At 42.8% G+C, this 12,955-nt stretch overlaps 1 protein-coding gene across 2 annotated transcripts in view; it reads left to right on the top strand.

Moving 5' to 3' along the window:
- abca5 (ATP-binding cassette, sub-family A (ABC1), member 5) overlaps positions 1-12,955 on the top strand; it is a 97,477-nt gene that overhangs the window by 30,508 nt on the left and 54,014 nt on the right. For both annotated transcript variants that reach the window (XM_063074444.1, XM_063074443.1), the window contains exons 10-11: positions 9,418-9,589; positions 12,527-12,585. In XM_063074444.1, the coding sequence (XP_062930514.1) occupies positions 9,418-9,589; positions 12,527-12,585 (231 nt within the window). The remainder of the gene's footprint in view (positions 1-9,417; positions 9,590-12,526; positions 12,586-12,955) is intronic.

Genomic DNA, 12,955 nt, shown 5'->3' with positions numbered 1-12,955 from the left:
GAATTTGGATTCCCCGCTGTGATCATGTTTCCTAAATCAATTTGTGTGTGACTTAATTGTTAGTTCAAAGTTCCCTCTGAAAACTTTGTAGATTTCTACGAAGATTATAAACCTACAGCCAAGATAGCAAGGGGTTAACATCAACTCACAGTCAAGACTGCAAGTGGTTAAAAGCTAGTTTGTAAGTGAATGATGCTGGAAAGAAAATGCAGATGCTTTTTAAGGATCTGATCTTGCATGTTGAAAAAAAAAACCAGAAAATATTTAAACATGCCTTCATAAAATTTGACTTTCAAGACTCCCATTCAACTTCTTGTTTGATTTGGTCCATTGGTTTCTGGAATATATTACAAAAGGCTCTGCCGTATGATCCCTTAGACTCTCAGTCTGGAGCTCTGCTCCTACTGCCATAGTTTGCAGCTCTCAGTGTAATTGACTGGCACAAAAGCTTTCAAGAGCAGACTCAGCATCTTCATTTCTACATTCGTTACAAGGAGACCTTGCTAATCTCTGTTACATTTGTTGTCAATAAGAGAATCCTGCACAGTTTCAATTCTGATTACTTTCTGTCATGGAATTAATTCCAATGATACTCATATTAAATGTATTCCAGTGGATGTCCAGTCTTCTCTGAATTATTCCCATATGATATGGCAGTGAGTTTACATTTTCCTATCTGTCTATTAATCATCTACGCTCTGTCCGCCAGAGAAAGCAGGATCTCCCAGTGGCCACACATTTTAATTCCACATCCCATTCCCATTCTGACATGTCTATCCACGGCCTCCTCTACTGTAAAGATGAAGCCACACTCAGGTTGGAGGAACAACACCTTATATTCCGTCTGGGTAGCCTCCAACCTGATGGCATGAACATCGACTTCTCTAACTTCCGCTAATGCCCCACCTCCCCCTCGTACCCCATCTGTTACTTATTTTTATACACACATTCTTTCTCTCTCTCTCCTTTTTCTCCCTCTGTCCCTCTGAATATACCCCTTGCCCATCCTCTAGGTCCCCCCCCTTGTCTTTCTTCCCGGACCCCCTGTCCCATGATCCTCTTTTATCCCTTTTGCCTAGCACCTGTCCAGCTCTTGGCTCCATCCCTCCCCCTCCTGTCTTCTCCTATCATTTTGGATCTCCCCCTCCCCCTCCAACTTTCAAATCCCTTACTCACTCTTCCTTCAGTTAGTCCTGACGAAGGGTCTCGGCCTGAAACATCGACTGCACCTCTTCCTAGAGATGCTGCGTTCACCAGCAACTTTTATGTGTGTTGCTTGAATTTCCAGCATCTGCAGAATTCCTGTTGTTTGTGTCTATTAATCTGCTTATTTTCCCACAGACCCACAAGCACTCACTTTCATATGTCTGTATTTATGCAAAAAATAGCCTTTTGTGTTACTTAACCTTATTCTCTGTTCATGTTCTACAAGTGCATTTGATTTGATAACTGTCATCCATTTAAAATATAAATCCAATTATTAGCTTGTTTCATCAATTACACAAAAGAACCAATTCCTCCTTAAAACATATCTCAGATAATTGTTCTAAAATTTAATGCGCATTCTGAAATCACAATCTAGAAATCACAATTTTGAAAATAAGTGATTGTTCTGATACGAGAATTTTTTTTTTGGTTATCTTTATATCCTAAGACTTGTGTTTAATTTATATTTTGGGAAAGCTGTATTTGAACATATAACTGTTTTCAAATGTATGGGGTCTAGCTGTTTTTACTTCAATAATTTCCATTGTGTCTACCGTCAACAGAAATATAATATGGCATATGACTATTGGATAGTTCTTCATCTTTTATTATCTTCTGTGCTCTATTTTAAAACTACAAAATTATTACAGAGACAGTTTTGTTGGCAGTTAATGTTCAATACTTTATCAGTGAAAGTGGGTTAAGCCCATCATTTCTACTGGGATATAGGCTGCCAACAGCAGCTTGCCAGTATCCTCTGTCTTGGATCAGTCTTTCATATTGTCCTCTGCTGTAGCCCATCTTCTTAGATTCTTCGTTTCTCAAGGATGAGAACTTTGGAGCTTCTGTTAGCATTTCTATAGCACTCTTTTTTTTATGACAAGGGGTTGCTAGCCCCTTGCCCAATCCTCCTTCTCTCGGAGCGGGCTTCAGACCAACCATGGCGGTGTTGGTATCAGAGAAAAATAAATATATAATCTGATGTTAGTGTGCATTAAGGTTTCACTTCTTAAGAATTGGTGCGATCACAATGCTCCTATTTTCTTGTGCTCTTGTTTTCCTTCACACTATCTAAAAACATAGAAACATAGATAAACCTATAGCACAATACAGACCCTTTGGCCCACAATGCTCTGCCGAACATGTACTTACTTTAGAAATTACCTAGGGTTACTCATAGCCCTCTATTTTATTAAGCTCCATGTACCTATCCAGGAATCTCTTAAAAGACTCTATCGTTTCCGCCTCCACCACTGTCACCAGCAGCCCATTCCACACACTCACCATTCTCTGCATTAAAAAAAACTTACCCCTGATATCTCCTCTGTACCTTCTTTCAAGCACCTTAAAACTGTGTCCTCTCATCTTAACCATTCCAGCCCTGGGAAAAAGCCACTGACTATCCACACGGTCAGTGCCTCTCATCATCTTATACACCTGTGTCAGGTCACTTTTCATCCTCTGTCGCTTCAAGGAGAAAAGGCCAAGTTCACTCAAGCTATTCTCATAAGTCATGCTCCCCAATCCAGGCAGCACCCTTGTAAATCTCTTCTGCACCCCTTCTATAGTTTCCACATCCTTCCTGTAGTGAGGTGACCAGAACTGAGCACAGTACTCCACGTGGGGTCTGACCAGGGTCTTTTATAGCTGTAACATTAACTCTCGGCTCTTAAACTCAATCCCACAGTTGATTAAGGCCAATGCACTGAATGCAGCCTTAACTGCAGAGTCAACCTGCGCAGCAGCTTTGAGTATCCTATGGACTCGTACCCCAAGATCCCTCTGATCCTCCACACTGCCAAGAGTCTTACCATTAATACTATATTCTGCCATCATATTTGACCTACCAAAATGAATCACCTCACACCTATCTGAGATTGAACTCCATCTGCCACTTCTTAGCCCAGTTTTGCATCCTATCGATGTCCCGCTGTAACTTCTGACAGCCCTCCATACTATCCACAACACCCCTAACCTTTGCGTCATCAACAGATTTACTAATCCATCCCTCATCCAGGTCACTTATAAAAATCATGAAGACAAGGGGTCCCAGAACAGATCCCTGAGGCACACCACTGGTCACCGACCTCCATGCAGAATATGACCCGTCTACAACGACTCTTTGCCTTCTGTGGGCAAGCCAGTTCTGGATCCACAAAGCAAAGTCCCCTTGGATCCCATGCCTCCTTACTTTCTCAATAAGCCTTGCATGGGATACCTTGTCAAATGTCTTGCTGAAATCCCTATACACTACATCTACTGCTCTAACTTCATCAATGTGTTTAGTCACATCCTCAAAAAATTCAATCAGGCTCGTAAGGCACGACCTGCCTTTGACAAAACCATGCTGACTATTCCTAATCCTATTATGCCTCTCCAAATGTTCATAAATCCTGTCTCTCAGGATTTTCTCCATCAACTTACCAACCACTGAAGTAAGACTTGCTGATCTATAATTTCCTAGACTATCTCTGCTCCCTTTCTTGAATAAGGAAACAACATCTGCAACCCTCCAATCCTCTGGAACTTCTCCCATCCCAATTGATGATGCAAAGATTATTGCCAGAGGCTCAGCAATCTCCTCCCTCGCCTTCCACAGTAGCCTGGGGTACATCTTGTTCAGTCCCAGAGACTTTATCCAACTTGATGCTTTCCAAAAGCTCCAGCACATCCTTTTTCTTACTGTCTATATGCTCAAGCTTTTCAATCCGCTATAAGTCATCCCTACAATCTCCAAGATCCTTTTCCGTAGAGAATACTGAAGCAAAGTATTCATTAAGTGCCTCTGCTATCTCCTCCGGTTCCATACACACTTTTCCACTGTCACACTTGATTGGTCTTATCCTCTTGCTCTTCACATACTTGTCGAATGCCTTGGGGTTTTCCTTAACCCTGTTTGCCAAGGCCTTCTCATGGCCCCTCTGGCTCTCCTAATTTCATTCTTAAGCTCCTTTCTGCTAGCCTGAGAATCTTCTAGATCTCTATCATTACCTAGGTTTTTGAACCTTTTGTAAGCTTTTCTTTTCATCTTGACTAGATTTTCAACAGCCTTTGTACACCACAGTTCCTGTACCCTACCATTCTTTCCCTGTCTCATTGGAACGTACCTATGCAGAACGCCACGGAAATATCCCCTGAACATTTGCTACATTTCTGCCGTACATTTCCCTGAGAACATCTGTTCCCAATTTATGCTTCCAAGTTCCTGCCTGATAGCTTCATATTTCCCCTTTCTCCAATTAAACGCTTTCCTAACTTTATCTGTTCTTGTCACTCTCCAATGCTATGGTAAAGGAGATAGAATTGTGATCACTATTTCCAAAATGCTCTCCCACTGAGATACCTGTGACACCTGACTAGGTTCATCTCCCAATACCAGGTCAAGTACAGCCTCTCCTCTTGTAGACTTATCTACATACTGTGTGTCAAGAAACCTTCCTGAACACACCTAACAAATTCCACCCACCTAAACCACTTGCTGTAGGGAGATGCCAATCAATATTTGGGAAATTAAAATCTCCAATCACGACAAATCTTGTCACTATACTTTTCCAGAATCTGGCTCTCTATCTGCTGCTTGATCTCCTTGTTACTATTGAGTGGTCTATAAAAAACACCTAGCAGAGTTATTGACCCCCTTCCTGTTTATAACTTCCACCCCTTTCACTTTCACTATTTGCCTCTTTCACTTAGCGAGGAAAACTGTTGAGTTATTTTTTTCCATGGATTATAGTTATATTTCAGTAAATAGTATTGGATTTTAAAGTTTGTAGCTTTCACTATATTATTGCCCAAGATTATATTACTCGAAAGCGGCCAGTGAGGTGGAAAGTGGCTGCTGAGTGAGTGGGCCAGTGAAGGAGTGGAGCTTTGAGGCTTTGACTCGAGAGATTCTGGCAGTTTTGGCAGTTGGTCTGTGCAATCAAGTCAATCAAGATTTGAATAGATATGCAGAAAGCCGTTGGTTAGACAATCAAGATTTGAATAGCTCAGACTCAGCAGAAAGCAGCTGATTGGGCAATCGAGGTCAGGTGACCTAGCATTTTGAAAAGCTCAAACAGATAAATAGAGGGATAGCTCAAGCGAAGCGACCTGTGGAAAGCGGCCAGTGAGTGAGTGGAGCTTTGAGGCTTTGACTCGAGAGGCAGAGGACGAGAAGAGGCGGAGGACAAGCTCACAGTTAGTCTTTACAATGTCTCCTGAGATGGTGATGTGCCTCTCGTGAGATGTGGCAGTCTTGGGGGAACGCCCCTCTCCCACAGAGTCACATTTGCCAGAAGTGCATACGGCTGGGCAATCTGGAAGACTGTGTAAGGAATCTGGAACAGCACATGGATGACCTTCAACTCATAAGGGAGAATGAAGCAGTCATAGATGAGATCTACAGGGAGGTAGTCACACCTAGGCTGTCGGAAGCAGGTCGTTGGGTGACAGTCAGAGGAGGGAAAACGAAGGTGAGCAGACAGGTAGTGCAGAGCACCCCTGTAGCCATTCCCCTGAATAATAAGTTTATTGTCCTGGATACTGTTGGCGGGGACGACCGACCAGGTGTGAGCCACGGTGGCAGGGCCTCCGGCACTGAGTCTGACCCGGTGGTGCAGAAGCGTGGGACGGAGAAGAGGAGAGCTGTTGTCATTGGAGACTCTATAGTCAGGGGAGAAGACAGGAGATTTTGTGGATGTGAGAAGGACACCCACATGGTTTGTTGCCTCCCGGGATGTCTCTGACCGGGTGCACAACATCCTGGTACGAGAGGGAAAGCAACCAGAAGTCGTGATACATGTTGGGGCCAACGACATAGGCGGGAAGAGGGATGAAGTCCTGAAGTGTGAGTTTCGGGAACTAGGCAGAAGGCTGAAGAACAGGACCTCAAGGGTGGCGTTCTCAGGATTGCTGCCAGTGCTACGTGACAGTGATGGTAAGAACTGGAGGAGATGGCAGTTGAATGCGTGGTTGAGGAGTTGGTGCAGGGAGCAGGGTTTTAGATTTTTGGATCATTGGGATCTCTTCTGGGGAAGGTGGGACATGTACAGATTGGATGGGTTGCACCTGAACTCGAGGGGGAGCAATATCCTTGCGGGTAGGTTCACTGGCATGGTTCGGGAGGGTTTAAACTAATTTGCAAGGGGGATGGGACCCAGAGCAATAGAGCAGTGAAAGAAGTGCATGGAGTAAAGCCAGATCTAACATATAGAGAGGCTTTGAGGAAAGAGAAGCAGAATAAATGGTGTAAAGACAGTAAGGTAGAAGGGCTGAAATGTGTGTACCTCAATGCAAGAAGCATCAGGAACAAAGGTGATGAACTGAGAGCTTGGATACATACATGGAATTATGATGTAGTGGCCATTACAGAGACTTGGCTAGCACCAGGGCAGGAATGGATTCTCAATTTTCCTGGATTTCAGTGCTTTAAAAGGGATAGAGAGGGTGGGAAAAGAGGAGGAGGGGTGGCATTACTGGTCAGGAATACTGTTACAGCTACAGAAAGGGTGGGTAATATAGCAGGATCCTCTTTTGAGTCAGTATGGGTGGAAGTCAGGAACAGGAAGGGAGCAGTTAATCTATTGCGGGTATTCTATAGGCCCCCTGGTAGCAGCAGAGAATACAGAGGAGCAGATTGGGAGGCAGATTTTGGAAAGGTGCAAAAATAACAGGCTTGTTATCATGGGTGACTTTAACTTCCCTAATATTGATTGGCACCTGATTAGTTCCAAGGGTTTAGATGGGGCAGAGTTTGTTAAGTGTGTCCAGGACGGATTCCTGTCACAGTATATGGACAGGCCGCCTAGGGGGAATGCCATACTAGATCTAGTACTAGGTAATGAACCGGGTCAGGTCAGATATCTCTCAGTGGGTGAGCATCTGGGGGATAGTGACCACCACTCCCTGGCCTTTAGCATTATCATGGAAAAGGATAGAATCAGAGAGGACAAGAAAATTTTTAATTGGGGAAGGGCAAATTATGAGGCTATAAGGCTAGAACTTGCGGGTGTGAATTGGAATGATGTTTTTGCAGGGAAATGTACTATGGACATGTGGTCGATGTTTAGAGATCTCTTGCAGGATGTTAGGGATAAATTTGTCCCAGTGAGGAAGATAAAGAATGGTAGGGTGAAGGAACCATGAGTGACAAGTGAGGTGGAAAATCTAGTCAGGTCGAAGAAGGCAGCATACATGAGGTTTAGGAAGCAGGGATCAGATGGGTCTATTGTGGAATATAGGGAAGCAAGAAGGGAGCTTAAGAAGGGGCTGAGAAGAGCAAGAAGGAGGCATGAGAAGGCCTTGGCAAGTAGGGTAAAGGAAAACCCCAAGGCATTCTTCAATTATGTGAAGAACAGAGGGATGAGAGGAGTGAAGGTAGGACCGATTAGAGATAAAGGTGGGAAGATGTGCCTGGAGGCTGTGGAAGTGAGCGAGGTCCTCAATGAATACTTCTCTTCGGTATTCACCAATGAGAGGGAACTTGATGATGGTGAGGACAATATGAGTGAGGTCGATGTTCTGGAGCATGTTGATATTAAGGGAGAGGAGGTGTTGGAGTTGTTAAAATACATTAGGACGGATAAGTCCCCGGGTCCTGACGGAATGTTCCCCAGGCTGCTCCACGAGGCGAGGGAAGAGATTGCTGAGCCTCTGACTAGGATCCTTATGTCCTCGTTGTCCATGGGAATGGTACCGGAGGATTGGAGGGAGGCGAATGTTGTCTCCTTGTTCAAAAAAGGTAGTACTGATAGTCCGGGTAATTAGAGACCAGTGAGCCTTACGCCTGTGGTGGGAAAGCTGTTGGAAAAGATTCTTAGAGATAGGATCTCTGAGCATTTAGAGAATCATGGTCTGATCAGGGATAGCCAGCATGGCTTTGTGAAGGGCAGATCGTGTCTAACAAGCCTGATAGAGTTCTTTGAGGAGGTGACCAGGCATATAGATGAGGGTAGTGCAGTGGATGTGATCTATATGGATTTTAGTAAGGCATTTGACAAGGTTCCACACGGTAGGCTTTTTCAGAAAGTCAAAAGGCATGGGATCCAGGGAGGTTTGGCCAGGTGGATTCAGAATTGGCTTGCCTGCAGAAAGCAGAGGGTGGTGGTGGAGAAAGTACATTCAGATTGGAGGATTGTGACTAGTGGTGTCCCACAAGGATCTGTTCTGGGACCTCTACTTTTCGTGATTTTTATTAACGACCTGGATGTGGGGGTAGAAGGGTGGGTTGGCAAGTTTGCAGACGACACCAAGGTTGGTGGTGTTGTGGATAGTGTAGAGGATTGTCAAAGATTGCAGAGAGACATTGATAGGATGCAGAAGTGGGCTGAGAAGTGGCAGATGGAGTTCAACCCAGAGAAGTGTGAGGTGGTACACTTTGGAACGACAAACTCCAAGGCCTAGTACAAAGTAAATGGCAGGATACTTGGAAGTGTGGAGGAGCAGAGGGATCTGGGGGTACATGTCCACAGATCCCTGAAATTTGCCTCACAGGTGGATAGGGTAGTTAAGAAAGCTTATGGCGTGTTAGCTTTCATAAGTCGAGGGATAGAGTTTAAGAGTCGCGATGTAATGATGCAGCTCTATAAAACTCTGGTTAGGCCACACTTGGAGTACTGTGTCCAGTTCTGGTCTCCTCACTATAGGAAGGATGTGGAAGCATTGGAAAGGGTACAGAGGAGATTTCCCAGGATGCTGCCTGGTTTAGAGAGTATGCATTATGATCAGAGATTAAGGGAGTTAGGGCTTTACTCTTTGGAGAGAAGGAGGATGAGAGGAGACATGATAGAGGTGTACAAGATAATAAGAGGAATAGATAGAGTGGATAGCCAGCGCCTCTTCCCCAGGGCACCACTGCTCAATACAAGAGGACACGGCTTTAAGATAAGAGGTTGGAAGTTCAAGGGGGATATTAGAGGAAGGTTTTTTACTCAGAGTGGTTGGTGCGTGGAATGCACTGCCTGAGTCAGTGGTGGAGGCAGATACACTAGTGAAGTTTAAGAGACTACTACACAGGTATATGGAGGAATTTAAGATGGGGGCTTGTATGGGAGGCAGGGTTTGAGGGTCGGCACAACATTGTGGGCCGAAGGACCTGTACTGTGCTGTACTTTTCTATGTTCTATGTTCTTACTCAGCATGGATTAACCTGTATTTATATTTTTATTGTGTATTCTGGTTTGATTCTTTTGCAGATATTAACATTAAAAATCTCTTTGCTTTGCTTATTAGGTGAATTTGGGCAACATCAGCCTTTCTTCTATTTCCTTCAGCCTTCTTATTGGTTCCGTAAAAAGAAACATTATGATCCAATTGATTGTGAAAATGAACTTGCCCAAGGATCTATATTTAATGAGGTGGTTGAAGCAATGCCTGCAGAATTTAAAGGAAAAGAAGCAATCAGGTATGAATAGCAATTCAGCAATGAATGGAGAGTTGGCGAAAACTAGAAATTTGTCTGTAGTTTCTAGCAATAAGCTTGCAAAGCTGTTGAGCTGTGTACTAATGTGCACTAACAAAACTGATTCTATACAGTATAATGATCAAATAAAATTTCTGGTAACACATACAAAATGCTGGAGGAACTCAGCAAGCCAGGCAGCATCTATGGAAAAGAGTAAACAGTCGACGTTTTGGGCTGAGACCCTTTATCAGGACTGGAAAAAAGAGTTAAGGAGTAAAAGGGTGGAGGAGGGGAGGAAGAAGTACAACGTAGTGGGTGGTAAGCAAAATTGTGAGGGGGAGGGATGAAGTAAGGAGCTGGGAAGTCGATTGGAGAAAGAGAGAAAGGGCTGGAGAAGGGAGAATCTGATAGGAGAGCATAGAAGACTATGGAAGGAAGGGAAGGAGAAGAGCACCAGAGGAAAGTGACGGGCAGGTAGGGAGATAAGGTGAGAGAGGAAAATAGGAATAGGGAATAGTGAAGGAGAGGTAGTAGGGGCATTACCACAAATTCAAAAAATAGATTTTCATGCCATCAGGTTGGAGGCTACTCAGATGAAATATAAGGTGTTGCTCCTCCAACCTGAGTGTGGCATCAGCGCGGTGTCACCTTACCTATCACCTATTACCTTATATTTCTTTATCACCTCCCCCACTTTCTTACTCTGACTTCTCATCTTTTTTTTCCAGTCCTGATGAAGGGTCTCGGCCTGAAACGTCGACTGTTTACTCTTTTCCGTAGATGCTGCCTGGCCTGCTCAGTTCCTCTAGCATTTTGTGCGTGTTACCTTGATTTCCAGCATCTACAGATTTTCTTTTGTTTGTGAAAGGAAATTCCTTCTGATTTCTTTCACATTGTCATTGTGGATTCAGATTGAACTCTGGGAAGCACACAGCTCTTTATGGTCTCTGGTGGACATGGAAATATATTTTTAAAAAACAATTCTAATAGTGTTTTGCATTAGCGCTTTTTCTCCTGAGAAGTTAAAAAATATACAAAGGTTCAGCCAACAAGGGAATCAAGTGCCCACTTTAGGATGCATTTCCAACAGGATTAGTTGCAAACAAGACTTGGATTAAACAACTGTGATTGTTTGAATGATGGAAAATTCTTACTGTGGCCTAGGCAGCATCCTGTCAATGGTAATACAGAGTTAGGCTCCAGAACTAATTTTGCCTCCGCTATTCCACTGCAGATTCAACACTTGTATGTACTCAATAATGTGGAAAATTGTCACGTACAGTATGTCTTGATCACAAAAAGCAACACAAACTAATCTGACTAATTGGAACCCAACAGCCTTAATTATCAGCAGATTGATGGTGTTACCAAAAGTGCTGTCAAACAGCACTTTCTCGACAATAACTTGCGTACTGATATCCAGTGTGAGTTTTGCCAGAACTACTTGGCTCTTTGTATCATCACACCCTTGGACTGTAATTATACCAAAGATCTGAATTCCTGAGGTGAGATGAGAATGATTGCCCTATGTGTCAAAGCCACATTTGACTGAATGTGGCATTAAGGAGCCAAAATAAAACAGAAGTCAGAAGTTGGAGATACTAAAGAAGATGGTCATTACTGCAAGAGATCTATCATTCAACCACAATATTTCACTGCAGGAGTTCCTCTGAGCAGTGTTCTAAGCCCAGCTATGTTCAGCTGCGTCATGGATGATAAATGAAATGGGGATGTTTGCCAATGACTACACAATGTTCCTTTCCAATTGCAACACCATAGTAAACGCAGCAAACTGTGCCTGTAAGTAGTAAGACCTGGACAGCATTTTGTTTTAGGCTGAGAAATAGCAAAAAAATAGTCACACCACGAAAGCGCCAGGTAATGATTATCTCCAAATGAACCAGTCTGTAATTATTTATATGGCTTTACTATTTTCAAGTCACCTGCACCAGGAAAGCTTTTCCATCATCTACAAGGCAAAAGTCTGATGCATGATGTTTCCCACTTGTCTGGATGAGTGTAGCTCAAACAGCTCTCCAGACCCAGTATCATCCAGAATCAGTCAACCTGGCTGATCAACACTAGGTTGTACGTTTGTTATCTCCATCTCCATCATGCAGTGGCTACAGTTTCTGGCTTCCAGAAAATGCTTTGCAGTTACTTGCCTAGGATGCTTGACATTATATCTCAAACCATGATTTATGTGCCAAAGAAGGATAAGGGAAGCAGGTGTGTCACCACCTGCAAATTCTATTTGATGATGTCTGACTTCGAAGGCTTTGCCCAGATTCCAAAAGAAAACTGCCAGAGAAGAAATTTTAATTTCTACTGTATTTCTTAGTCTACATGCTTCAGAACCAACACCAGCAGGTTCAGGAACGGTTACTATCCCTCAACTATCAGGCTTTGACTAGAGGGGATAACTTCACTGCACTCATCCCAACACTGAACTGTTTCTGTAACCTATGGACTCACTTTCAAGGATCTCATATTCTCAAATATCTATTGCTTATTTATTTATTATTATTTTTGCTTTTTGTATTTGCATAGTTTATCCTTTGCAGATTGGTTGTTTGTCTTGTGGTTTTTTCCATTGATTTTATTGTGTTTCTTTGTATTTATCATAAATGCTAGCAAGAAAATTAATCTCAGAGTTGTACGTTATATGTTCATTCTCGAGGAATACTGCAGGGCACTCACCAGTACGGCACCATGCAGGATATTAAACTGAACTTTATTGATAACGCTGCTTGTACAAGATTTGAACTCCTTCCACTTGGGAGTGACTGAGTGGCATAGGAACAACACAATTAACTACCACAACAGAATATAATGATATGTATATACTTAGATAATCAATTTACTTTGAACTTTGAATAAGAAAATGACATGCAGCAACAAAAACAATTCTTGATGATAGTATGTGGTATTTTTCAGGTTAAGTGATGTTTACAAGTTATTTAAAGGAAAGGAGAAGAAGGTGGAAGCTCTGAAAGGTCTGTACTTCTGTTGGCTCTATTCTTTACATATTATTTCACTATTACGTTGTTGATTCAGTGCACTGCATGTTAATTCAGTTGAGAGATGAAGATTATATCAGGTGATATGTTTTGTTTTTGACAAGCCTTTCCATATGCGAATATATTCGATGGAAGAATTTATTTGTTACAATTATCATTGGCACTGTGGTTGGCTTCATTCTAACACTTTACACTTTGTAAGTGGATGTGATTAACAGTTGTTTCCATACCTCTAGGGGAATGGTGCACATTATTTATGCTATTTCAAGATTATTTTATAAAACTTTTAATTACTCCAGTCAGGCAAATTTGAAGAATATGCATTTAACTTTACATATGAAAGAGG

The sequence above is a fragment of the Mobula hypostoma genome, chromosome 22 (assembly GCF_963921235.1).
Source record: "Mobula hypostoma chromosome 22, sMobHyp1.1, whole genome shotgun sequence".
NCBI classification, from domain to species: Eukaryota; Metazoa; Chordata; class Chondrichthyes; order Myliobatiformes; family Myliobatidae; genus Mobula; species Mobula hypostoma.
Note: the sequence above shows the minus strand (reverse complement) of the source record. Positions and strands in the feature narration are given on the sequence as shown.